Consider the following 26,764-nt stretch of genomic DNA (forward strand, 5'->3'; position numbering starts at 1 on the left):
ACACACACACACACACACACACCTAGGGACAATTTGGAGAGGCCAATTAACCTGACAGTCATGTTTTTGGACTGTGGGACGAAGCCAGGGTACCCGGAGAAAACCCACGCATGCACAGGGAGAACATGCAAACTCCATGCAAAGAGACCGGGGCCGGGAATTGAACCCAGAACCTTCTTGCTGCAAGGCAACAACTGCGCCACTGTGCAGCCCCCTTTTTACATTTCACATCTAAATAATATATGTTCTTAGGCTAATTTTTTTCTGTATTGTATTAATGAACTACCACATAACATTTTAAATCAGTTTTAATGCTGTAGTTTTCTTTTACCAATTTATTACCATGATATATTAACAGAAGCCTAAAAAAATGGGTAAAGTTGGCTTACCGTAAAAACAAAACACTCCCCAGTTCCAAAGTATGTAAGTCCCTGAGAGTCGTGATTCCGTCTTTCCATCAAATCCGTTGACAAGAAAGCTCCAAAAACCTGAGAAAAGTGTCATATCATGTTAACACTTTAATTGAATCTAAATATTAATATTAAAGATACTGCCATAGTCTAATTTATTTAAGTTTCATGTAAACCACTCAATTCAATTACCTCTTCATCCATTGTTTTGATGATGAGTACTACTGGCTCTTGTCCTTCAACGCGTGAATACAATCTAAATGAGAAGGAAAGGAAAATAAATACATCAGTCTATCCACCCAACAATTTTCCACAACAGGCTAATATAAAAGTTTCATTGGGGAACTTTTATTGACTGTACAGACTTGTAAACAGATCTAATGTGAGAGTCATTAGCCGTCACGTCAATGATGTGATGTTTGAAGTCAAGACAAATGTGTTGATGGTGAAAATATACCACTGGTCTCTGGTTACTCTCCCTCTACTAAAACATAGACCTGAGTTTATAGGAGAAGAGACAAGCTGCCCTGTAGGTGTTGATACCTAATCACAACTCACTAGTGCGAATTTGAAAAAAGAATGCATTATTACTGTAATTTATAAGAATGACAGTGACTACGGTGGTAGGAATTGGTCCTGCAATCAGTGGGTTGTCAGTTCAGCTGCTGCTCTGTCCATTTCTGTTGTTGTGTCCTTGGGCAACACACTTAGGGCCAGTGCATGGCAGCCTTGCCTCTGTCAGCATGCCCCAGGGCAGCTGTGGCTACTGTCCAGTAGCTTGCCATCATGTGTGTGTCAATGGGTGAATGACTGAATGTAGTGTAAAGCACTTTGGGGTTCTATGGACTTGATAAAGCGCTACACAAGTATGAGCTACTTGCTATTTTTCTAAGCAGTATTTTTATTGGGATCAAATAAAAGTCCCTTACGAAGAAAGACCTCTTCCATCTTCTGCGATATGAAACAACCGAACGGGGTTGAAGAGCGCAAAACGTTCAGGAATCCAGGCCCAGATGACCCTCATCTCCGTCTCTGTGACAACACTGGAGCTGAAGGTGTTTAAGTCCACTGATTCCACCGTCTGCCTTCAGGACCATCGAGAACATCAAAGATAACAGCAACATTAGATGTTATTTCTTAATCTTGTTTCTGGAGAGTTCCATAGCCGGTCAATAGCAGTGCAATTGTAAACATACCTCTTTTGGTGTGTGCTGACACCTTTTTGCATTAGGGCATCCTTATTTGCATTGAACAGAAGGTTAAGCTCATTTCGTGTAGCAATTGGAATCTGGAAGGCTCTTTCCAAAAGCTTCTCAACTGTGCAGTGGCGAGCTACACTTTGCACAAAGCGTTTCATGTCAGTTCTAAAGTCTTCGACGTCTGCTACTCGAGATGACACGGACACCTTGTAGAGGTCAAGCAAAGCTAATGCAACCCTACAAACAGAGATTGTGAAATATATTTACAGTAGTCAGGCCAGAAAAGAAATCGCATTTTCAAAAATAAACTGGAGTGGCAACCAACCTGAAGAGAACCTTGAAACCCTCCAGTAAGTAGACGTCCAGAACTCTGATTGCATATGTGAATGGAAGGTCAGCAAAAATCCACATGATCCAGTCGGAGTAAAATTCAAAGAGGTTTTGATGCGAGCTGGCAATAAGCTTTCGGATGCCTCGGCAACACCTGTTGGCAAGGTCCCCGAATGTCATGCAAGAAGCACGATAAGTAAGAAACGTCTGGTCGATGTAGCGCTTGTTGGGGTCTTTGTAGCAGATGAGTCGAGACACGCTGTAGAAACACTCTGCCTCATCCTCACTAAAGTGGAGTATGAGAGAGACCAAGGCAGGAAGGATGGGACAGTAGCTCATGTCTGGGAAGTAACTGCCAAGGCATATAAGGATCTTTTTAACAGAATTCATGCCTGCTTTGTTGAGACAGTATCTGGAAAGAAAGAGAGGGAACATGGTGCCCACTGGTCATAAAAACAAAATGGTGTATGCTCTTTTTTCAAGAATGTACTTAGCGTCTTTTACTCATTCATGCAAACAAATAAGGCACAAAGTTAATAATTTGTAAAGAAGTAATTTTATTTAGATTGCCATAAATTGAAGTACATTTAATTTTCAGTACCAAAAAACAACTTCACTTTTTGCTCACAACATGAGCATTTTTGAACTAATGTTTTTTTTTTTTTTTTTTTTACAGTGTTAGGCTAAAAGCATCCCCCGTGCTGTGAGAGTGTTTTACATGAATACTACTTTGGTAAACTTAAGTATGTTCATTATATAGGCTGCACAGTGGCGCAGTTGGTAGAGCTGTTGCCTTGCAGCAAGAAAGTTCCGGGTTCGATTCCCGGCCCCGGTCTTTCTGCATGGAGTTTGCATGTTCTCCCTGTGCATGGTGGGTTTTCTCCGGGTACTCCGGCTTCCTCCCACAATCCAAAAACATGACTGTCAGGTTAATTGGTCTGTCTAAATTGCCCATAGGTGTGAGTRTGTGTGTGCATGGTTGTTTGTCCTGTGTGTCTCTGTGTTGCCCTGCAACAGACTGGCAACCTGTCCAGGGTGACCCCCCTCTCGCCCGGAACGTTAGCTGGAGATAGGCACCAGCAACCCTCCTGACCCCACTAAGGGACAAGGGTGTAAAGAAAATGGATGGATGTTCATTATATATTACATGCTTTTATGGTAGAAATGCACCAGTTTAAAATTCAAAGTGCCTAAATAAAAACAAAAGGCTCTGGGAAGCAAGTTTAATCTGAAATATAGTTAAATACTTGCTGTTTCTTTAAGCATTCTGTTTGTACTCTGTCTGTGCAATTCCAATAAAAAAATTCTCTAATATCCACATTTTAGACAAAATATTTTGTGCAGCAGATTAAGACTGGAGCTTCTTGACAATAAATATTTCAAAGCACTTCTAATGCTCATTGTAAGCTACTATTTTGAGTTTTTACTCTGGGTGGAAATAGACTAATACCACTGACTTACCTTGGTATATCCCCATCCTCCATGTAATCCGGGACCTGGTGAGTTCTAACTTTCTGTTCCCCAAAAAGCTTCTTGGCCAGGTCGTAGTAAACATCCCTATCTGGCGTAACGGCCCTGCAATTAGTGAAATAAATGGCTGAAATAAAAATTACCATATGGTCTCATGAACATTAGTAACATTTCTGATATGACATGATATTTGTCTTAACCTGGAATTGATGTTGTGGATGATATGATAGTATCCTTTGGCCCTCAGTGTGTGCGAGGTGGCCCAGAAACCCTCTCGCCCCATTCTTTTCAGCTGCTGGTGCCCGCTCTTCAGGATCTGCTGGTATTTCTTCGCAGGTTCTGGATCGATCTTCTCCCAGTCCACAAACTGTCCGTACTTCATACCAGAGCTGGAGCAAATCTCCCAGTTGTCTGACTCGGAGATGGTTATCATGGACACTGTCCTGGCACTGCCTTTACTGCCTGAGTGAGATAACCACATTCGTTTAGTTGGTTTTTGAATCTGTTTTTCTTTTACAGTGCACACAATTTTTGGAAAAGAATTTGCAATGCATTAAAAGGCATTGTTTCAATACCATTAAGATCCTTTGAGAGCTTCTTTGACTTAGACTTCTTCGGGTTGACAGGAACAACAGATTGATTCCCATCTTTATTGGTCATTTTGGACATTTGATTTCTTGACCTTGAGCTTGTTCTCTGCCTCAGTGGATAGGACCGCAAAAAGTTTTCTGTGTCAAAATTGGAGAACAACTCTGATGTCTCATAACTGTAAAATGATCTAAAGAAGAAGGGAAGATTCCTCAGTTAGTAACATTAATCAGTTGTCCTGTTAAAAAGCTGAAGCAAACAAAAATCTGGATAAGTACAAGAAAACACACAAAATACTACCTTATTTGTAATCTACTAAGAATAACTGAACCGCAAAGGTGAGAATAAAAACATACCTGGAGCGAGGTCTTGCATTGGCTTCCTCCGTTTTTACTTGAAAGTCACAGTTTTTACTGTCCTCTAGGTTGTTATAGGAACGAGACCTCGGTCTTCTACTTGTCAACATGGAGTTCATGTCTTGTTCAGGAGATGCAAAAGAAATCATGTTCATGTTCCCAAAGTTTGAAAACTCCAGAGTTCTTGAAAAGTGAATCATCTCAACCCTCGAAGGAAAGTGTCTCAGAAGGAAAGTGTCTCCTCTTTTCTCAGTAAGCACCTTCTGAGCATCAGCGCTTTATATAAACCTGATAGCTAATGTCATGTGGGTTGGCCACGGTTTGTTTGTGTTGACGCTCGTACCGAAAGGAAAAAGGTCCAGTGATTTTCCTGTTTTAACTTTCGCAACACCAGGTCTGTTTCTGAGAACTGTTTCCACAGTGCTACCATCATTTCTTGAGCCAAAGAAACAAGACATCAGAATGTCTAACAAATGAACCAAAATAAAGGCCCTTTTTAGAGATCAACTGTTCTGGAGTAAACACTTTGTTACTGTCAAGTAAAAACATAGTCACCCTTCACAGCCTGGTTCCCTTTCTTTGGATTTATAACGACCTAGGTATAGTATTTCATTAAATAACTTCCATCTTTCTGTTTGCCACTAGAAAATGTCCCTCATGTACTTTGTGGGAAAATAGACTCTCTTTGAGGAAATTATGTCATAGATCTAAACTACTTATTGACTGAAGATATTGATGCATAAGCTGCATGTGTACAGTGCATTGAAAAAGTGTTTTCTTCCTCACAGATTCGTCCCGGTTTGCCTTCCCGTTGCACTCAGATCATTAAACAAATTTTAATACCAAACAACTACAACCAGAGTAAATACAGTTTTCAAATGAGGATGTAATTTTTCGGAGTAAAAAATCTATCCAAATCTATCCAGATTCAGTTCTGTTCCACTGAGTGACTCTAACCCATTTCACTAAAGTATAAGACTAAAGAAAGCATAAAGGCATTGTTTTACCAACAAATCAATGCAGATTTTGTTGGTTTGTGGTCCCTAAAACTGGTTGTGTTACCCATTGTTGCCTACTGTTCACAGCACCTCAACTTAATTTATGCTTGGAGTTTAAATAGGTCACTCTAAATCTTCAATTATATTTTTTATGTTGAAGATTTGTTGCAGGTTGCTCATACTGCTCCACAACCAAAATATGCCAGTCTTATTTCAGTCTTATTCTGATGTTCATTCAGTCTCCAAGTGAATTTTGTGGTAGAGACTTGTTTTTGGGATTTTTTTAATAACAGCACATTACCTAGTCCCAAAGAAGCAAAGCTACCCCAGAACATCACACTATTACCAACATGTATGACTTTTTCTTAAATGTTGTGTTAGTTTTCATACCATATGCAACAGGACAAACATTTTCAGAAACCTTTAACCTCCGTCTCATCATTTCACAATATATTTTTCCAGAAGTCTTAGGGGTCATCAAGATACTTTTGACAAATGTAAGGAAGGCCTTTATGTCCCTTTTGCTCATCAGTGGTTTTGATCATTTTGCCCCATCTGTTACTCATTGTTGAATCATGAACTTTGACCTTAAATCACAAAGGTAAGAGTTTATGTTTACTGTGGTTATATTTGTGTCATATTACCTTTACTCAAACTCAGTAAAGGTATTGTTAAAAAAAAGAAGAAGTTATTTTGGAACAAAACATCTCTCAAGGTTACATTTTAAGACACAATAGGCCAATCAGGAAATGTTACTTGTTCTGTGAAATTGCCTCATGGAATCAAAACATCAAGAAGGTGTTTTCTAAGAAGGCTCCCGAAGTTTGTATGTTTGTTGCACCGCATAACACATGTGTTTTTGGTCAAACACAAGGTTTGTTTGGGTGTGAAACATCTACTACCCCTTACCTCACACATGGGCACTTCAATGTAGTGGAACCGAAGTTTACTCTTTTATCTGCTGGTTGTAACAGTTCACTTCTCATGAAGAAAAATAAAACGCACATATACGGTCAGTGTTGTACCAAAAAGCTGTTCAAAATTCAGATAAGCCAAGTTAAAAGGAATTGATTCATGTTCATAGTTCTCTTTCATTTATCATAATTTATCTGAAATAATACTTAAAACAATATAAGTAACAAGTTACCGAAAAAGACGGTAAAAATTAACAAATAAAACTGAAACCAAAATCTAATACAATGATGCAGTTATATCAGAGCTTAGCTTGAATATGTATGATAAAATCCAGAAGTTTACATACACTGAACAAAAAGACACATGTACCTTTATCACTATATTAATGAAACCTTTGAAATTATCCAAGTTGAAACTCATTTTGTTAACTATCATCAAAAGAAGAAAATTGTTGTAAATGGCATCTTTAAATTATTGAAATATACATTGCTATATCTCCAGGTCGTGTATTGAACAGTACTTCTGACCATTCAAGTACTCCCCCTTTCATAGCGGTCATTGCAGTGGACAGCTATCTAAAAGACATTTTCTTGTATTTCTTGGGGATCTTTATGTTTTAATTGCACACAGACCACTGAAGAGGACACTACTGCGTCTTACAATACACTATCAAGTTCAAATACTGGCCATCCACTGAGAGTGGCAAGAACATTTTTGTTAAATCCAATATGGCAGACAAACGAAAAATCAACTCAGGAATAACCAATCCCTTCTTCTACTCTAGAGGACGGCAGGTAAAAAAAAAATTGTGACATCAAGTGAACCCTAAAGGCTAATTCTACAGTTGTATTTTCCAAATAACAACTTTCTATTCACAGAAAATTAAAACTGATCACATAGAAAGAAATCCTATACATTTTTACAAAAAAAAAAAATGTTTCCACCTTTTTAATGCTATAAAAAAAAAAAAAAAAAACACTGGAAACAAAATTATGACGTGAAGGATCACAATTCATGCATGAAAGGGTTATTATATTTGTGTGACTTTTTCTTTGAGCGACAGGGGTTTAGTTGCCAGATGAAACTCCAGAGTCGTTATGTTTGTTAGTAAAATGTGTGAAAGTTAATTGGATAAAATGTGAGTGTAAAAGATTCTATAGTATATCATATTAGTATTTACTATCCATACACTCTTGTTAGAAGCATTTATAGAGCTTGAAATGTGTTGCTTTCAATTTTGTTGTCATTTTGAGTTGATGACATTGGTCCTATAAACCACAGAACAGATCGAATAGAACAGAATAGAATAGTATGTACAATTATTTGTTTGAAAGCAAGCAGATAGATCAAAATAATTTCATTCAAATTTAAGTTAAAAGGTTGGGGTATTATGCGATTGTTGTATAGTGACTGTACCGCAGAATGTAGCTCTTCATATTGTTATTTGTTGGTTTTCTACGGAAAACGATTGAGTCTCTGTAGTCTAATGACCCTCGCTGTTCGCCGTAGTGACGTCGTTTCCAAAACAAGGAACGGCTTGTTAGTGATTACTGCTCTGCTTGAAGCTGTGCTATTTCGAGTCATAGTTAACTTTTGTCATGATGTCTCAAGATCCCTGGTAGGTGATTACGTCTTCTAATAAAATGGACCGTCTCAAATGTATTAACAGCAACATATGTCTTTTTTTGTGCCCGATTGTTTCGTTTTTGTACCCAGTTAGCTTCATTGGTTGCTTGTTCCGTATCAAATTCAACCAAATACATAACAGTGTTTATATTTTGTTGCTATGAATTCTTTGTTTTTGTATTTACATGGAAAAGAAGCTGCAATGGAAACAGCATTAGACCCTTATTTTTCGCTTAACGTGACACAGTACTGCGCATGACAATGGGCAGGAATGTGGTGTGGTTCAGCTCCACATTCTGACTAGATGATAAATAAGTGTCACAAGTGGCTTGTTTTTTTATTTTTTTTTATTTCATTGTTTGTATTTTTGACAGTATTATTGGTGTATTTCTTACGTTAGGCAGATGCGAGTCACATCTGCTCATCAGTTATAAGCAGAAAACTTTCCAAATTCTGACTGTGAACAGACTCGCATCTCCTTAACTGAAGAATCACGCTAAACATATTATCTAAAATAGTTTTGTTGGTATCCCCGTCAGGAGATCCTGACGGGATTCCACTGAAAACGAACTGTTTAACTGTATGACACAATGAAAAAGGAACGTTTTCAAGTTATAAACAACTACCAGATACCCAACATTTCACAACTGTGAAATGTTTTGGATCAGTGAGTTTAATGTCATCTTATAGATGCCGCCTTATAGATTTCTATTGTTTTTGCTTTTTTTTAATTTCCCAAATCATCGTGGCTTTTTGTGAAAAAAAATATTGCCTCCTCATACTTATAAGTGGTTCTACCCTTTGCTGCAGCATCTGCCATCAAATATTCGCAGCAACTGTGGAGTATTTTCCATTACTGTGGACGAATTCTGGTCCACTCTTTACAGAATAGTTTTAATTCAGCATCTTAGTCTGATCATAGTTGAGATTTTGGCTGCAACACTCTGTTCTGCTGTTCTTTAAATTGTATTTGAGAAACTTATCTGTTGTTGCTTCACATGTTACACATTTTCCTTCCCAACCCACTTCTCCTGTAGGTTGCAGAATTATGACGCCACCTGCCGCCTTGCCCAGGAGATAGCAGAAAATATCCATGAAAGAAACAGGCAGCAGCGAACGGGGGGAAACCCTGCAAAGGTGAGGCGCTACCTTCTCTGTTTCTTTTCTGAGATAATGTGCCTCCATGTTCACCTGCGTGCATGTGCTTTTCCTTTTCCCCCCCAGATAAATATGACTTTACGAGCGTCCCTTCAGAAACTCAAACAGAATATTGCTCAGCTCAAAGAAGGCTTGTTAAGGAGCTCCTCGTCTCGGCGCATGTATCCTTTTTTTTTTCTGACGATGACAAGTTCTGAAAGTCATGAGACTGACATTACTGTCATTCCCGGAGAGCTGGTTCTGCTCGCAGTAACGGTGGTGATCCTGTAGAGGGCGTCAGTGTTCTGTGAAAAGTCAACTACATACATTGTGAACAGTTTCCCCTCCTGATCAGGAAACCTCGTCGAGTCCATTGGTGATGGTTTGATCTTGACTTGCTCTCGTCAGAATGCAGTCAGAGGCTGACAGGAGGCAGAACCTGATTGATAATCTGCTAACCAGAGAGAAGCAACTCAATGCCACCTTCAAAGGAGACGTCACAGAGCCTGAACCGTCCAGGTATTAACCTGTAGAGGAACCAGGTCATCCTGTATCGAATCAAACTTCAGTAAAATACAGTTTGCAGACACATTTCACACGATTTTCAGTCTACTTAAGTGGCTTTTTGATTTTTAGAATGCAGATTACTCCACACTAATTGGTTCCAATAATGTGTGTGACCTTTAACTCCTAAGTATTGGAATGATAAAAAATATTCCTAGCTATGTTTTCTGGAAGATACTTTTCTGTTACTTACATGCCTTGCAAAAGTATTTGCTTCTGTTGAATCTTCCAACATGTTGCCACATTACAACCACAAGCTTTAAAGCATTTTATTTCCATTATATATGACAAACCAGCACAAAGTAGCACCAAGTTGAAAGTGGAAGGAAACGTTGCATGATCCTTGTTGAAAGAAAGCAACACAACCATGTTCCACCGTGGGGATGGTGTGTTCAGGTGATGTGCAGTCACATTTCCTTGTTTTAACATTTTGAGCTTGCAACCAAAAGCAATTCGATTTTTGGTGACATATTTTATGTATAGAATCTATTCACAATAATGTGGTGGACAGTCACATCAAATTTGAGGTAAGTAAATGGAAGTTATTGGCATTACAATTTAAAAAACGATGAATTTGCAGGGCACTGAATGTGTAAAAGAAGGACATGGTCATAGTTTCAGTTTATGTTGTAACAGATTTAATGAAAAGAAAAACGAACACATTTTGACTTTTGAAAATGATCAAATTGATCCTTAGAAAAGTCTTTGAGATTGGAAATGTTAGAAAGCCTGTTTAGCCTGCTTTGTAGTGTGTTGTATATTAATTTAATATATGTTTCAAGTAGGTTAATGGTTTTTAATCTGAAACCAAAACAAATGTTTACACATTTCATCCCAGCTTTATTGACCAAGATTTTCCCAGACTTTCTCTGTGTGATTTTGTTATTTTTTTCAATTGTAAGATTCTACTCTATGGCTATAAATAGTACATTATAAAAAAAAACAAACCATGAATCATTGTTCTGTAGACCACTGTTTTAAATTAAGTTGTCACAGGATCTGTACTTGGCTTTGATGAAGCGTTACAGTCCTTCACACACAAGGACTGTGTGTGTGCTCACACACAAGGACCTTGAAGGTTCTTGTGTGTGAGTTGTGTGCTTTGACCTCTACTGGCATCATCACTTGGACTGAAGCCCATTTGTCTGGAGTTTTAGGGACTTTCCAGGTTATTTTTTGTCATTAGACTTATTTGCTTGCTCATCACACATATGGTGGCCCCTGAAAAACCCTCCCACACTTTTACACAGGTGATATATTTTTTTCAGGAAGTACTAGTGATGCTCTGCTCTTAACTTTTCCCATTAATGACATTTTGGAATCCAAGACTGTTTTAGTCCTGTGGAAGAGAAACACAGGAGAAAAAAAAAAGCCAAGTGAATGATGTAGGTGATTGATGGAAATCATTTAAATTACAGCAGAATCAGTTTAATCAGATCAGTCGCGTTAAAAGGAGCCCTGGCGCTGAGTTGTGCCTGTGAGTTTCTCTGATATCTTTCACAAGCTTCGGATATGGGATTGATCTATTTAGCGCTGCTTTGCACAAGCTTTCATCTTTTTACAGACCACACACTCAATTACATAAAAGGATTCCTTGCAAAAAAAAAAAACCCAAACGACATTCGCTAATAAATTAGCTTGGCAAACTGTAATCATGTGGTGGTACGGCTTTCAGTTTGCTCACTGAGACCTGACTTTAATGGCGATATGTGGTGGGTAATTTGGATTTGAGGGAAGGCGTCAGACCCCATTCCCACTGTGTGGTCTGAGAGGACAGAAGTGTGGGAGGGGATGAATTTGGCCATGCTTCAATGATCTAAGCTGCTTTTTTGGTGGTTGGAAAAAATGGAGTAGAATGAACAGCATCAAGCCTGCCAGGAGAACTTTAACTTTTAAATAATAATAAAAAAAAAAAAGGACTTGGTGCCGCTTAAAAGCTCGGCACAGCACGTTGCCCTTTGGAAACACTTTTACACCTCTACCCTTCCTGTGTCTTTGGTTACACAGGAAACAGGAAATGGTTGCAATTAGTTAAATCTCGCCTGTCCATGTGACTCAGTCGGGATCTGGATCCTCAGTGATGACAGTCATCTTACTTGCGTCTGCCAAAAGATGCGTCTGACTGATTTCGGTACTCCCTGGCTGTTTTAATTGGATCTCTACACAGTAGGTGCTAGAACGGAGGAAGTTCATGTCTGGCACTCGGTTTAACAATAATCAAACCTGTTAGACAGATTCGACTGAATGCCACGTTTCCCCTGCTTCACTGATTGTATCAACCTTTGCTTGCATTCTTGATTTCTGGAAGAGCTGAAAAGATCCCAAGGCTTAGGTGGAACATCTGTTGACAGAATAATTATTAGTGCTCCAGAAATCTGGCAGTTTATGGAAAAAGTATAAAGAAAAAAATCTACTATTGGAAGAAAGGCAGAATAATTTGTGTTAAAAGAAAGAAATCACATGGAAGAGGGTGCTATGGTTAGATGAGAACAAAATGTAGCATTTTGGACAATATGCAAAAACACTTTGTATGGGAAAATGGTCACTGCACTGAACACAAAATCTTCACTGTGAAACACGACGGTGGCAGCATATTGCTGGGGGATGTTTTTCTTCAGCAAGGGAGCTGGTCAGAGCCGATGGTCAGTCCTGGAGGAAAACCTGTAATATACTCTATCAGACCTGAGAGGTTCACCTTTCTGCTGAGCAACCACAAAACACATTAGAGTTACAATGTAATGGATCACATCTATTATTGTGTTAGAATGGCCTTGTCAAAGTCCAGACCAAAATTAAATTCAGAACTTAAAGTAAGACTTCAAAAATGATTCTACTGAGCTTAAAAAGAATCAGAAAAATGTGCACTCTGTAAAGTTGGTTTAGGCGCACTTCAAGATTTTAAGCTGGCAGAAATTTTAGCTTTACTATTAATTCAGAGGATGTGGACAAAAATTGTGGCACACTTTTCAGAATTTTGTTTTCGAAAAAAAAAAAAGAAAATAGTATCCATATGAATTTGCTGATAGATGAAAATTGCCTGAGATGTCGGAGCTTTCAGACAAAAACAAGCATTTTTGTACACGTTAAGTCTTTGTTGACTTGTTGCTAGCTGATTGCTAAAAGCTGTCGTCTTTATGAACCTCAGATCCACGTTGATGAGCGGAGGAGCAGCAGCAGGTACTGCCAACCCGTGGCTCGTTGAGGAGTCAGAGGAGACGAAGGGACTGTCCTTTGGAGAGATTAAACAACAGCAACAGAGAATCATCGAAGGTAATTTCCACTTCATAGATCCAACATAGATAAAATATTTTAGGTTCACACAATCAAATCTAGCTTTTAAATATGTTGTGTGTGAAGTATATTTTGAACAATTTAACTGGTTAAACCTGTTTTGACTAAAAGAGGTCGTTAATTTTGGATGCATGTATCTATCAATGTCAGAGTGTTTAGGACTTCAGTTGATCAGTTTTTTTTTTTTTTTAAGTTTATTTTAAATAAAGGTCATTTAAGTCATGATGAGATTTTTAATGAGTGCTGTAAAATATAGTAGTTTAATAAAACTTGATGGGTACATTAAGTCACTGCATTGCTCATGTTTAAATGTGATTTAAAAATGTATTCATTATATTACAAGACGGCATTTGTTTTTAGTTTTTATCTTATTTTCTGATTCCTGTCTGATATGATTTAATCACTGAGATGTTTTTTTGCCACCTGGCTCCCTGCCTTCTCCATAGTTTCCTTTATTGTCAGTATACAGTCTATGAGTTGGCAGTGAAATCTTACCATATGGAAGGTGTGACACCAATGTTTTATTCCTGTAAACGGCTAAGGTTTATTTCTGAACTTGTGGCTTACAAGAAATTCCCGTGGTGTGGAAAATGTCAAACCGAGACACCTACTGAAGCCTCAATGCGTTTCTCCCGTATTTTTAATGTTGTCACATTTTACATTCTAATATTTATTTTTGTTTCTTTCTCTAGTACTTAAAAGAAACAAATGAATCAAAATGGATTTATTGAATGATTTATTTAGTGTCTTCTGTTTATGGTTGTTTTCTTTTCCTGCAGTCCAGGACGCAGGCCTGGATGCACTGGCAGCTGTCATCAGTCGACAGAAGATAATGGGCCAAGAGATCGGCAATGAGCTAGATGAACAGAACGGTAAAGTTAATGATCCACTGCTTCGTTTTTGTGTATTTTTTTCCTTCCATATTCCCAAAACATACCAGAGTGTGAAATCAGACAGACAGATGTTGCTTATAAATAGAAGTACTTGCCTCATCGACCCAGACGGGAAGGAATATGCTGTGACATCACCACAAACGCTGAAAACTTTTCCACATTTTGTCACGCTACTAGTACGACGTCAAGGTATTTTGTCTGGATTTTACCAGGTGTACCAGCAAAAAGCAGTGCATCGATGCAACGTGGGAGAAAAACGATGCGTGCTGTACAGATTGCATGCAAATACAGTGAAACTTTATGTCGTAACGTCACAAAATGCGGAAAACTTAAAAGAGTTAGAAATTTTTTTACCTGCAGGTGAACACGTACCCGGACACATTGACACGTGTGCCCTGAAACTTCTACTGTGGAAGCACTTGTCCTTACAGTGAGGTCATGACCGTGTCATACAACCCACAGAGAAATGGGATCTGGCTGTTTGTGCAGCTCAAAAGGTTGGGGACGTGGAATCAGATCCGATCAGAGCTAATGGTCATTTTGAGATTTTCCTGGCTAAACAGCGAGGGAGGCTTCTCCATCCTCAAATTGCTTCTGACGCTGGTAGAACGTGCTGCTCAGAACGGAGTACAGTGGTCTCTGGCTGGTGTTTTTAGACAGGCGGCACTCGAGATGTTAGATTTCCAGAAGATCAGCTGTCAGCCTGTGAACAATTAGATACTTTAATGCACTGCCCCTGGAGGCCTGGAGGAGTTGATACGCCAGAAGTAGAGAGTGTTGCCTTACCCGCAGGAGATGTACTCTTGTCATTGTCATTAATTGCAATTACTATCTGCAGGTTTATAATGATGCTGATTATTACAGAACAATACCAGTCTTACCTTCATGACACTTAATGGCAAAAAGTAAGAAATCACAGTTAAGTTGTTAGAATCAGCCATTTTTAAACCTGCAAAATATGAAGTAACTGACAAGGTTGAGTAATTCTATCACACGTGGACTTGAATGTAAAAAAAATGTTATCCTTAAATCTGTGTTTTCTCTGTACAAGAATAGTCTTCCCATCTTGTTGGAGTTCCTTTTCTGCCCTGATCGCTGTACTGTAGCAGTGTTTTCCTATAAATAGATTAAGCTCTCTGTAGCTGGGCTGCTCCTGTCTGGCTGAAACCAAGCGGTCCTGTTTATTTCCTTTTTGGGAAACCGTTTCAGGTGAGGTCAGCCTAGAAGGTGAGCCTTTTCTTTAGAGGTCAAGAAATAAGCCCAGAGAACTCGGATGTTAAATACGCCTCTTTCAGTCTTGGTCGCATCACAATGGAAGGAAGTGTCAAAAAACGGACCAATTATCCTAATTTTGGTCTTTTATGCGGCGGAGCACTGATCCTCTGCAAACAGCAGAATTTCCTTGATATTCGCCAATCACAGCACAAAGAAGGAATTCAATCGCTGCTGCTTTGTTGAAAGCAGCTGAGCGATTTGCCACCACGATTTTTCATTCTGCGTTTCAGACGTCAGTGTTTTTATTTCCACAGTAAATGTTGCTGAAAACGGTCTGACACATACCAGTGAGAATGGCCCTGCATAAGCATCTGATTCCCTTTCCAAGAGCTAATGCTATTTTGACTTTATTGGTGTTGATATTTCGCGTTTTGCGGCCTGGAGCAGTGACATCAGGCTCAACAATGTCTTGAACTCACAAGTGTCAGACAGTGGTTTGTTCATTAAACGCATTCCCTCTGAAAAAAAGACTGGCAAAAATTAGAAGCCGTCTCATTTGTCTGATTTTAATGGTTCTTTCCTAATTGCATATTTTACTGCTGCAGCAGTGAAACAGGCTAAGTAGCTGAAGGGTGTATTCTCACGCTGCTGTGCTGTGACCATACGTAGGATGTGTAACTTAAAAGCAAACTATATTAGTTCTTGTTTGTATCAATTATTGAAATCACCAACTAGATCAAATAGACAGCCAATCACAGCTCTCTTTGCGTAAGAATCCATAGTGTATGTTTTGTGGTTTATGTTTTGAGCTATTATTTTGATATTTTATGGCAATCTCAATTACTGATTCACAGCCATTCTAATGAGTGCTGGATACTCGAGGTCATCCCTGCAGCAACATTTCCTGCATTGTTAAACTTGCATACAATCTCACTACTTATAATCTTGTATAGGGCCCTCATTACTGATGACTTTCTTTTAAAAAAAAAGTAGGAATAAATGGCGAGCGCAAGGCTTACTGCAGCACAGTGACATGGCAGTAAGCGCACAGGGATCTGTTTGCTTCTGCTTTTAAAAGCAAATAAACTACACTGATGCTGGGAATAGACATGAAGCCTGCATGTTTTGAGTTTCAGATTGATTGATTGATTTCTTGCTTCCTTCTGCTCCTAAGTGAAGTTGTTAGGAGTGAGCCATGTTATCCAGACGCCATGGAAATGCAGAATCATGCCATGACAGTCAAAAGGATTTCATCAAGAGAAATGTCAGGCTTGTAATGAGCCGGAGAGGTGAGCTTGATATTTTGTGGCCACCCGGCTGGATGGATGGAATTTCACAACACATTCTCGGATCCCCCGCGCCACCAGCGGATGTTTGAAAGGCGTTTTAACTTGTACAGAACATCAGCGTTAAGGGGCATAAAAATCAGCAAACGTGTAATGGGAACATAAATAATAGGCACATAAAAGCCAAGTAGTTTACGGTCAAACATGTGAACCACTCTAGCCAGCACACAATTAATCACAAACCCTCGTCGTTGCATTTCTCCGCATATCCACGCATGAATGGGGCCTTTTAAAGCCACTCTGATAAAGCGGTGGATAAGAGCGGGCGAACAATGGCGTGAATGACTTGGGTCACATCAGCCAGCACCGAGTGACGAGCAATGCAGTTTAGGCACTGTGAAGAAATTAACATTTTGAAAAAAGAAAGTTGTCTCGAGGCGTTTCATTTATCAAACCTTCTGTCAGTGAATTCACAACCCTTCTCTTGTTTGTTGGGCTGTTGTTAGGATCGACACTGCAGCTTTCTTATTTAAGCTATTCCAGTTGGGGCGGCGGGATCCTTAGATATTCCTGATCCTCATCTCTCTCTTCCTAGAGATTCTTTCATCATTTAAACATTTAATCTGAAAAAGCGCAATGCAGAATTTAGAAAAATGAAGGTGGACAGCATGAATAAAAATGCCTCAGGTGGCATAAGACTCTGTTTTTTTTAATTTATTTCTCTTTTGAACACATATTTTCATCCACAAGTTACAAGCCGACTATACTGAAGAAGGTATAAGGTCCAATGAATGAGTTGGGGTGTGGTCAGTCCTACTCAGTTCATCAACAGACTCTTTTCCACATGTCCACCATCAAGTATGTCATGAGAATGGGTGGGATTGTTTTTCTTCCACTCCCAAGTACATCCATTCTGCTTAAGTTGTTGGCAGAGGCCAGATTTCTCACAAACTATCAATTGTGAAGGAGGGTCTATCCCTCCATTGTCTGAAAGGAAGATTTGACAATTCTTGGAGACAAGGACTTTTTGGCATTTATGTAGAGTCTCTTCAGAATATTTAACCATTTTTGAGTAGGATACCCCAGCATGAACAGTACAAAATCCTATTTTGGCTAAAATCTCTTGATCCGTTTTTTTTTTTTTTCTTCTTTTCAAGCATTGTGTGGAAATATGGTTTCTTTTTAGTTAATTTCAAGCTCAAATTGCCTGTATTTGACAGTGGACAGACAGAAAAGCAGGTTGTGAGAGAGGGGGAAGACATTTGTCGCATGTCGAGACTCGAACCTGTGATGGCCGTGACGAGGATGTTTATGGATCGCACACTTTACTATCACCGCCCCCTAAATGCTTGCTTTTAATGTTTTTTCTGAATATGTTAAAAGTTTGGTTCCAAGTATGAGTTTTGCTATGTATATTAAAATTGAAAATAAATTCCAGCTTCAAATAAAGAAGCTGTGATGCTGCTGAAATTTGTTTGTGTAGCAAGAATATCCTACCGATTCTTGCAGGGAGGTTTGCCTACAGTGAGTGGTATGTGTACGTTCAACAGTAATATAATGTTACTGCTCTGTAACCTATCCCTACAGAGCATTTGTGGCTGATTTCTGTGGGGAGAGCACATTAGCCACATATGTTGGCATTATTGCTGTTTGGGAATCTCTGTAGTTTTGGCTGCCAGCTCTGTTGGCTCAGAGCAAAGGATTCCCTTCCATTTAACGGCACCTATGACTGACTCCGCCATGGTGTGACAGGTCTTTTCTGGCTAATTCAAGTGACAGCGGGTACAAATCCCCGTCTCTGTTTATTTAATCGCTAACCGCTCTGGTTTGGAAGCCGTCTTGAAAGTGCCGACAAGCAGAGGGCTGATTTGCTTTCTCTTCAGCTTCAGGGAACCTTGGGCCATCCCACATAATGAATGGAAGGACTTACTTTACCAAGTCTGCCACAAGCATGCTAACACGTGGTTTCCATTTCAACACAGGAGGACGTTGCACCTTCATTTTGTGGATATTTTCATGTGTTTATTTGCGACGGTGCGTAGATACACAGATGGCACTGTGCAAAAGTCTCATGCCACCTTTTGTTTCTTTAGATTTTTGCTTTCTGTTAACTAAACTTTATTGTTTTCCGAACTAATACTTGGATATTATTTTAAAAGTCTTCTCAGTGTACCTTCTGATTTTTAAGGGAAATGCTGGTGATGATTATTATTATTGGTGAAAACCCTTATTATAGCATATGATGTAAGGACAAAAACCCCAATATACGATGCCCAAGGGTTAGTTTTACAAATAGACTACTAAATGGAGTGTTTGATTTAATATTTTCAAAAACTTAAGTAGTGGTTGCATGTAAAAAGAACACTATTTTAAAAAGATATCAAAGTTAATTGATGTCTGAGAGATAAGTGTTTCAATATGAGAGTTTTAATTATAGTTCTTAAAAAAGAAACGGTACAAAACAAATGTTAGGCTTAAAAACATCTAATGAAAAAGCATCTAAAATCTTTTTTTTTAAAACTGTGTATAAATATGTTGGTTTGACAGCAAAAGCCTTTTGTTTGATTATGACATCACTGTATTTTTACTTTGAGCAAAAATACATTTGAGTCCAACAAATGTTCTCACATTGTGATCAGCATTTAACCTACATTTGTGTAATACTGGCGAGTTATTAAAACACTATCCAGAAAGGAACATCGCACACATCCTGACAGATGTAGATATAACCAAGAGCCACATAAAGTCATACAGCTATTCCTGTAATTCCTGTATGACTTTCAGAACACCTATGAGGAAAAAGAAGGAAACAAAGGATATGAAAACCACACCCCACTGCCTTGCGGAAGTATTCACACTCGCAGTTTCCCATAATTTAAGTTTCTGTATTTTATTAAGATTTTATAAGAGACCAACACAAATTTTACTCTCCCTTTTACTCTGATACTCCTTGATAATATCCAGAATTAATTCACCGGGAATAGAGACCAGGTATGCACAACTTAATCTAAGCATACAGCTGTTCTTTGATGGTCTCAGAGCGTTGTTGGAGCACATAACGGGAGAACATTATGGAGATGTTTAAAGCGGAGTTAGGTGTGAACATCTTTCCATTACTCCAGTCTGTCGTGGGATAATGAAAAGAGTAAGCCACAAACCAGCGGCTTTCAAACATCTTTCCATGCCGACCAAAGTGGCCGATATATATTTGTAAAATAATAATAATAAATTGGCCGTATGTCTGTGGTCCTATTTACTGTTGAGTTAAAATGAAAGTCAAACACATGGTCTGTAATTACCAAAATGGTCAAGTTGAAAGTACTGGTTGTTACGAATAATGATTAATTTGCTGTCTGTTTGTAGTCCTACTCATTATGAAATGAAAACTAAGATGAAAACCCAAAATATACTTTGTGGGACATTTGCCACTTCAAGAAGATTTTGAAAATCTTGCCCTAAGAAATGTTACAAAGTGTCCATCTGCATGAACCACCTGTGCTGGCGGTGGTTAATGTGATGTGGCAGTAATTGTTTCTATATGAGCGTCTTAATGAGAACATTCAGTTCTCGTCCAATAGGAATTTACCAGAGAGAGGAAGTGGCCCTAAGTAGAAAGCATTAACCAGCAACCATTGGCTGGATAATTCAAAGAGAACAGAACGTGTTACAAAATATGTACAAACTACCTATAGACATAACATGAGCAGAGTTTTATTTGGATTAGGCAACAGGTGGATTTTTAGTGTCGGCAATCTTCAAAATGTCTAACATTTTGAAGTAAGTCTTTAATCATGTAGGAAAAGAAATGAAGGTGTAGCTGCTACTTTTCTTTAACAACAATAAAAAAAAACTTTCATGTGGGTAAAGCTCTACATGCTCTCCATTTGATCTCTTATCTCACAGCACACCATGTTCCAAGTCAGACACAAACACAGGAACCACAATCCCTTAAAAAAAAGAGAATTTCAAAACCTCTTTTGTTCCACAAATAAAACAAGGAGCGCCTTATTGCCTGTTTTATGACAATAATGGTTGACATGTGTCTAATCTATCTTGTGTGCCACCAAGGTTTTTGAGCCAACACCCCATCACCCCAGATCAAATGTCAAAATAGACATTTGATCCGTTATCTAATATTTTCCTTTAGCCTGAAGCAGTGTGTAATCTGACGTGCATCTTTTCTTCCTAAGTGGCTATTGTTACACATTAGAGACAAGCGGATCTTACAGTTTTTTTTAATCTTTTTTTGGAGTCTAAAGAATCACACAAGAGCCCCACTGGTGGGCAGTATGTGCAGTTGCTACACCTCAGTTACAGTCCTCGTTAAAAAGCTTTTGGTAGACCTTCACGCTGGGGTGATTCAAAGCTGTTTGATCCAAGCAGGTGAAGGGAAAGTCATAAGACCTGGCACGAGATTTAATACATTTCTTTAGTCATCTGGGGATTTCTGGTCTTCCTCTCCACCAATCAGCACCTCCTCATTTGGCTCGTCTTCTGGAGGAACTGTGTAATTACTAAACAGATGGTGGTTCACTGTCAGACCTAATAGGTACAATGTGATTGTGTAAAGATGAGTAAAATATGCAGCTAGAAGGACTACAGTCACACGATCTGCTTCTGCTTGAAATAGATTAAAAATAACCGAAAACAACATCATGTGCTCTAAGCAAAACTCTTAAACTAGAGACTTTCAAAACTTTATAAGAGTGTGTGGATCTTTGGATGCAGACTGAGGGGAAAAATAAAGAGGCCAGACAGCTTCTGAATATTTGATTCCTTCACCATTTTGTCCTTTTGTGGTTTTGGTCTTTTGACCAAACCTTCAATGCTGGCTTGGGAATGTTTCATTCCCACTCATGATTTAAAGGTGACTTAGTCCACTATAAATGTGGTCATTGCAACTTTAGCAAGTCATGTCTGTCACCAGGAGATCACTCATAATTTTCCTTTCTTAATGAAGCTTTTCAATTCCAAATTTTCCAGACGTTAGGTAGCCCAAATGAAGATCAAAGCCACAGGGAGTTCTCTCATTGAGCATGATTTCTCAGGATGAATTTCCTGTGGATAAGTCAGCGAACAGGAGGAGAAGTTGTGAACAATGATGTTGATTTTCTGCGCTGTTTTTAATTTTGTAGTCTGCCTATGGTTGTAGTTTGGCAATGGCAGTGGAGGAAGTGAACAAAGCCATTCGGTCCATTTTGGCCACTCTTCCAAATTGAGCAATTAAAGCCGGAGCAAGACGAATGCTTACGACATTTTAATGCTAGCAAATGTGTTGTAACCCCTCTTATTAATAGCCATCTCGTTCGGCACGGCACTTCTCTCTTTGCAGTGAAAAATTGCGTACTCTTCATGGCATAGCTTCCTTGACGATCGAGCTGGCGCATTTCATACGTCATGGCCAAATGCAAGCTCTTGGGTAAAATCAGATCCAATTGCTTCAAACTTCAACAGAGTCCACGCCTCCAGCAAGCAATCGTTTCTCAACAGCCGAGGGTCCAGACCTGCTGCATGAAGCAAAGCGTAGATTTGCCTTTTTTTTTTTTTTTTACCGTCTATTTAAATGCTGTACTACCTAAAGAAATAGACTAACGAGGAACATTTTTACACATCTGTGTCAACATGGAAATAAATTGAGATGAAATGGAATGTATGGATAAAGCATGGCAATATGAGAGTTGATGTTGTGGTAAATTAACCCAGAGCCACTCAGACTTGGTGGCACTACACTTGACTGCTCATCACTCCTGTTTCCCCGTAAGCCACAGTATAAATTAACACTGTAAATGTTTATCCTTCCCATGGAAGACAAATGCTACCTTTCTTGTCTACCTTCCTCTAAATAAATGTCCAGGGAGACTCAGTTCTTTTGTGTATTGCTCATAGACCAGAATGTGTGAAGAGGGTGTGTGTTTTTTCTCAGCGTCTGTACATGGGAGCATATGTGTCCAAATGCGTGTGTGAGCGCATTATGGGTGAAACCACGTCTGGCAAGAAGATCAAAGTCCCACCATAACTCCTCAGCCAGCCAGCCAGCCAGCCAGCTAGCGTATTGCCGGGAAGCTCCACACACCACAGGGGACGTCGAGTTATTGGACTCAGATCATTTCAATTAGAACACAGTTGTTCAGTTTAGGAAACAAGTTCATGAACACTCACAGTTTCTGAGGCTTTTAGGTAATTATTTGCTCATTTAAATCGATATTTAAAAAAGAAAATTCTATCTGGAGGCTGCTGCTTGGCACTGTAGTAACAACAGCTGTTCATATTCTGTTTAGTCAAATCATTTATATCCTTTCAACATACAGACAGAATTTTGATTTTCATTATCTGTAATCTCTCATCTTCAAGATTACAACAAATAGAGGTTTGAAATGTATTACTCTTTGTGTAATGGACCAAAATGAAACACAGGTTTCACTTTAAGAAATGAGTGGCAAAACCGCATAATTTTTTTTCATTGTTTTCATGATGTAGCTTTTTCTGATGCGCCGAATCGGCAATAAGTTGCTGTTTCTATTTGCATCGGCTAGTTTTCATTGGACACTGGGGGTAATTGTAATAAAGATTATTTTCTACCAGAATTGTTTTTCTACTTGAATGTTCGAGTGGCCTAGTCAAAGTTCATAACCTAAATCCAGTGAAGAAGGAGATGTTCAGAGGTACTCTTTATCATTACTTGCTGAGTTTGAGCCATTTCACAAAGAAGAATGGCTCTCAGTTGAGACTTAAAGTAGAAATGGATGTAATTTCACTGAAAGGTGGTTCTGCAATATTTTGAATTGGCGGAACCAAATATGAATTCATAGCAAATCATGTTCTTTTTTTCCCCCCCTTTCATTAATTCCCATTTATTTCATCTTCCACTCCCCTCCCAGGTCCCTTTGTTAATGAAGTGTGATGCTAGTGATGAAGTGTAACTGGGACCGGTCTGGCGTTGCTGTGCCATTGACAGGGTGGTCCCTGCCTCACACTGCTGCTGCTGCCGGCACCCTCATGCTCATCACGCTCACATTGTTCAGTGGCACCTGGCCATGTAAGGGCTTTGGTAAAGAGCCAGGAATTCTCCAGACTTCACATCTTTTGTACTCTACTTTTTAGGATTTTACGTGGATTTTATTTTTTTTTATTTGAAAGATGACATAGTACATTAGACTTGTATTATTTGTGTGTAATGCACTAGTAACTTTAGTTCAGGGTCGTTGTTTTTCTTTGCTTGGTGAAACCGATCTTTATTGGATGAGAGATTCTGGTGGTTCTGGCAGCAATGTAGTTCTTTTTCTTTCAATATGGACATATTTTTGGCATTCATCTTTCAGGAGAATTGAATACTCTAATTGAAAATTAATATTCAATTAGAGATGCATTGTGACTGATTATATGGCGGATATTTGATGAACAAGTCTGCATATCCTATTTTTATTTTAGAAAATTATCATTCCTCTCTAAGAACTATAAAAACAATAAAATATGTTCTTCATTGTTTTAACAGTTCAATAAAAAACTTTTATGAATATGCCGAAAGTCTACAAATGTATTAAAAATCTAAGTTGCTGGACAGATGTTTCTGTACAAATAAAATAATAAAATTATTTACTGCTTATCCTATTCTTTAAAAAGCAACTCAATTTGTATGACAGACCTCAAAAAGTGATGCATCTCAAGATACATGTTTTTTTACAGGTCGTACTGAAAGTAAATCACGCCATCTTAACTCTAAGAGAAAACTTTAAGTGACTTATTGTAGCTATACAGAAGTCTTGGAGCACTTTTGCCAGCCTGTTTTAGTTTTGTACCTGGTCAGGTCACCTCCAGAACTCCACTACTTGTGAAGTGTTCAAAGGTGGTCCAAGGATGAAACACAGTAAACCAGTAACAAGGCCACTTTATTCACTTGCAAAACGAAGACTGGTCAATCTGAGTTTCTGCAGCTATGGTAATGCTGATTCTGATAAGAAACTCTCATAACACATCACAATTTGTTCAATATGGGTCTACAAACCTCATATCAATCAGGTTTTCCATTCTGGTCTTAAAATTACGCCTGATTGCTGAATACTTGTTTGTTTTTTTAGGACGTTTTTCACTGCAGCGTCCTAACGCTCATTCTTTTCAAACCAAAATAGACAGAAGAACTCCAAACTTTTAAGAAAGACAGCATCACAGGATGTTGGTTGCATATTTGTATTTTATATTTATAAGATGCTTTTTGTTCATTTTTTTTCTTAACTGGCAAAGCTCCTGCGCTCTTTACATTTCCAGGATGAGTTTATTTACAATATGCAGCCAAGATTAGGAAAATGGATAGGAAACACTTACAAGCAAGACACTGTATATTTGAGTAAATACCTTAATTGCTCTGAGTTGTATCATCATGCTGAGCGCCTCTATGTTTGCCATGTGAAGTTCCAGTTGGTTCCAGAGATCTGTGTGTTTTGGTTGGCAGATGAACGATACCGTCCACATACAGCCAGTCACACTCTGGCTGGTTGCTAACACTTACGCTCAGAGCCCCCGGCGTTAAAACAGGAGATACAGAGAAAGGTTTGGCAAGTGAAACGACATTCATTCCCATACCCTCTGGAGAAATCATGCTGCAGATAATCGGAACAGAATTAAGCCCACTGTCTTAGGTTGTGTTTAAATCATTTGAAGGAAACTCTTTGCCCGTTCTGGGAAGGACGCCCACTAAAACACTGGCTTAATATAGGACATACTGGTCCACCAAATACAGACACCCTGAACTCTCACTGTTTATGATAGTGCCGCCATTCTCTCATGCACTTATGCAAAATAATAATAATCAGCCGCAACTCTTAGCATCTTTTGGGATGAGTATTTCCAGAACTTATGACTAATAAACTTCAGATCTTTGCTGTTTAAGAATAATATAATAATGATTCCCGACTTCACTTCCCTAAGCTTTAGCTCTGATGTTTAACTTGAATTACGACTTTGTAATTAATTATCGATTAGCATAAAAAAAAGTAATTACCTCACTTTTTTTTTTTACATTTCTCATCTGCTCCTTTACTTTCCTCTGTTCCTCTGTTCCTCAGTTTTTCTCCTATTGTAGTTGTCTGGCTTTGGATCTGTGTAATCTGTCCTGGCTAAGTGGTTCTATAATGGCTTTGGATCGTGTCCACTAACTACTCACTGTGGTGGGTTCTCAACATTACAGGTTCGAACCGAGCAAATGGGAGCAGAAAATCACAGTAGGCCATTAAACAAGAGCAGAAGAAAGAAACATCATGCTGTCAGTGTTGTCATTGTGTGCAGATGGTCTTGTGGCGTAGTTGACATCGAAAGTGCAAGTGGTTACATATAGGGTACTGAAGGGAACTTTTTGATCATGTGCATTGTGTGTTGGGCTGATGAAGCTAATCCATTGTTACCAACAATAGAGTTTCTGGTTTTAATGAAGGCCGTGTTGAGATATAAGTAGGTGTGGGTGGAGAGGCCTGTATAAAAGCATCTGGTTGAAAAACTGGTCTTTTCTCTTAAACCAGCTGCTGTGCCATTTGGTATAAACCTATAGGCAGTACTGCTCTTTTCATTAAAAAATGAGTTTCTTACATTATCGTCTTCAGACCCAGAACATATATATGCTTAGTTATCTGTTTATTCGCAGTCAGTAAAAGCTATTTGTGATGGAAGAGAAAGGCCATGGTGTTCTTCTGCCAATAAACTCTATTGCTTTCGTGAACAACGTGTTTTTTTTAAAGCGCTTTGGGTTTTAACATTTTATAAGGTTAAATAATCTATTTGTTTGCACCTTATTAACTTCATACTTTGATTATACAGCTGTGAAGTTATCTTGTAGACTACTATTAAATTGGTTATCCTGCAAAAACAGTTTGTCATGGCCATCTGTCTGCCAATTTGATCATTTTCTTTTGTGTTGGTAATAGGTTAAAAATTCAGCTAAACTTCTGACACTGACAGAAGCTTTCACTGAACCACTTTGGAGATATATTTTATTGACATTTCATAAAACTGAAGTGGTTAAACCCTTTAAATTATAAACTATTTGCCTTCCATCGTACTAGGAATGCAGACAGATCGGTTCAGAAACAAAATGACAAGCCCAGCCCAAAATACAGAGCCCAGCAAACCTGAAGACTACACATTATGGGATGAAACTAAGGGAAACGTGTACAGAGGGAAGTGGAGCAAAATGAAAGGCAGGTTTGTAGAATGACTTACGAGAACCAAGAAATGCATCAAATTGTGCGAGGCACAAACAAAAGAAAGCTTGGAAGTACGTCCACCTTGAAATACAGACACCGAGGATCAAACTGAAGCGAAAGATTCATAAAACAGGAAACAAACTATGATGATACTATGGTAAATATGTTAGTTTGCTCCGAACTGCAAAACTGGCCTCATGGACAGGTATTTCATATAAACCTTGTAAGATGCTGGAGCCCAGATGAAATGCCGTTGAGCTTACTCACAGATCCGGCAACGTGAGGTCGTTGGTGAC

General features: G+C 38.7%; 2 protein-coding genes across 2 annotated transcripts in view; one reads left to right on the forward strand and one right to left on the reverse strand.

The window, feature by feature from the left end:
• The window catches only part of LOC103467877 (TBC1 domain family member 24-like), a 7,123-nt gene extending 2,541 nt beyond the window's left edge, over window positions 1–4,582 (reverse strand). The window contains exons 1-9 of the mRNA XM_008414609.1: window positions 4,354–4,582; window positions 3,985–4,187; window positions 3,610–3,871; window positions 3,401–3,514; window positions 1,935–2,351; window positions 1,607–1,846; window positions 1,340–1,495; window positions 603–666; window positions 390–488 (exon numbers count right to left, since the gene is read on the reverse strand). Of these exons, the coding sequence (XP_008412831.1) occupies window positions 390–488; window positions 603–666; window positions 1,340–1,495; window positions 1,607–1,846; window positions 1,935–2,351; window positions 3,401–3,514; window positions 3,610–3,871; window positions 3,985–4,187; window positions 4,354–4,553 (1,755 nt within the window). The 5' untranslated portion in view covers window positions 4,554–4,582. The remainder of the gene's footprint in view (window positions 1–389; window positions 489–602; window positions 667–1,339; window positions 1,496–1,606; window positions 1,847–1,934; window positions 2,352–3,400; window positions 3,515–3,609; window positions 3,872–3,984; window positions 4,188–4,353) is intronic.
• A 3,186-nt stretch (window positions 4,583–7,768) lies between these two features.
• stx8 (syntaxin 8) overlaps window positions 7,769–26,764 on the forward strand; it is a 31,272-nt gene continuing 12,276 nt past the window's right edge. Inside the window, exons 1-6 of the mRNA XM_008414596.1 lie at window positions 7,769–7,884; window positions 8,930–9,029; window positions 9,117–9,211; window positions 9,438–9,548; window positions 12,739–12,863; window positions 13,664–13,756. Of these exons, the coding sequence (XP_008412818.1) occupies window positions 7,865–7,884; window positions 8,930–9,029; window positions 9,117–9,211; window positions 9,438–9,548; window positions 12,739–12,863; window positions 13,664–13,756 (544 nt within the window). The 5' untranslated portion in view covers window positions 7,769–7,864. The remainder of the gene's footprint in view (window positions 7,885–8,929; window positions 9,030–9,116; window positions 9,212–9,437; window positions 9,549–12,738; window positions 12,864–13,663; window positions 13,757–26,764) is intronic.

This window comes from Poecilia reticulata, linkage group LG1, assembly GCF_000633615.1.
Source record: "Poecilia reticulata strain Guanapo linkage group LG1, Guppy_female_1.0+MT, whole genome shotgun sequence".
In the NCBI taxonomy this organism is placed as follows: Eukaryota; Metazoa; Chordata; class Actinopteri; order Cyprinodontiformes; family Poeciliidae; genus Poecilia; species Poecilia reticulata.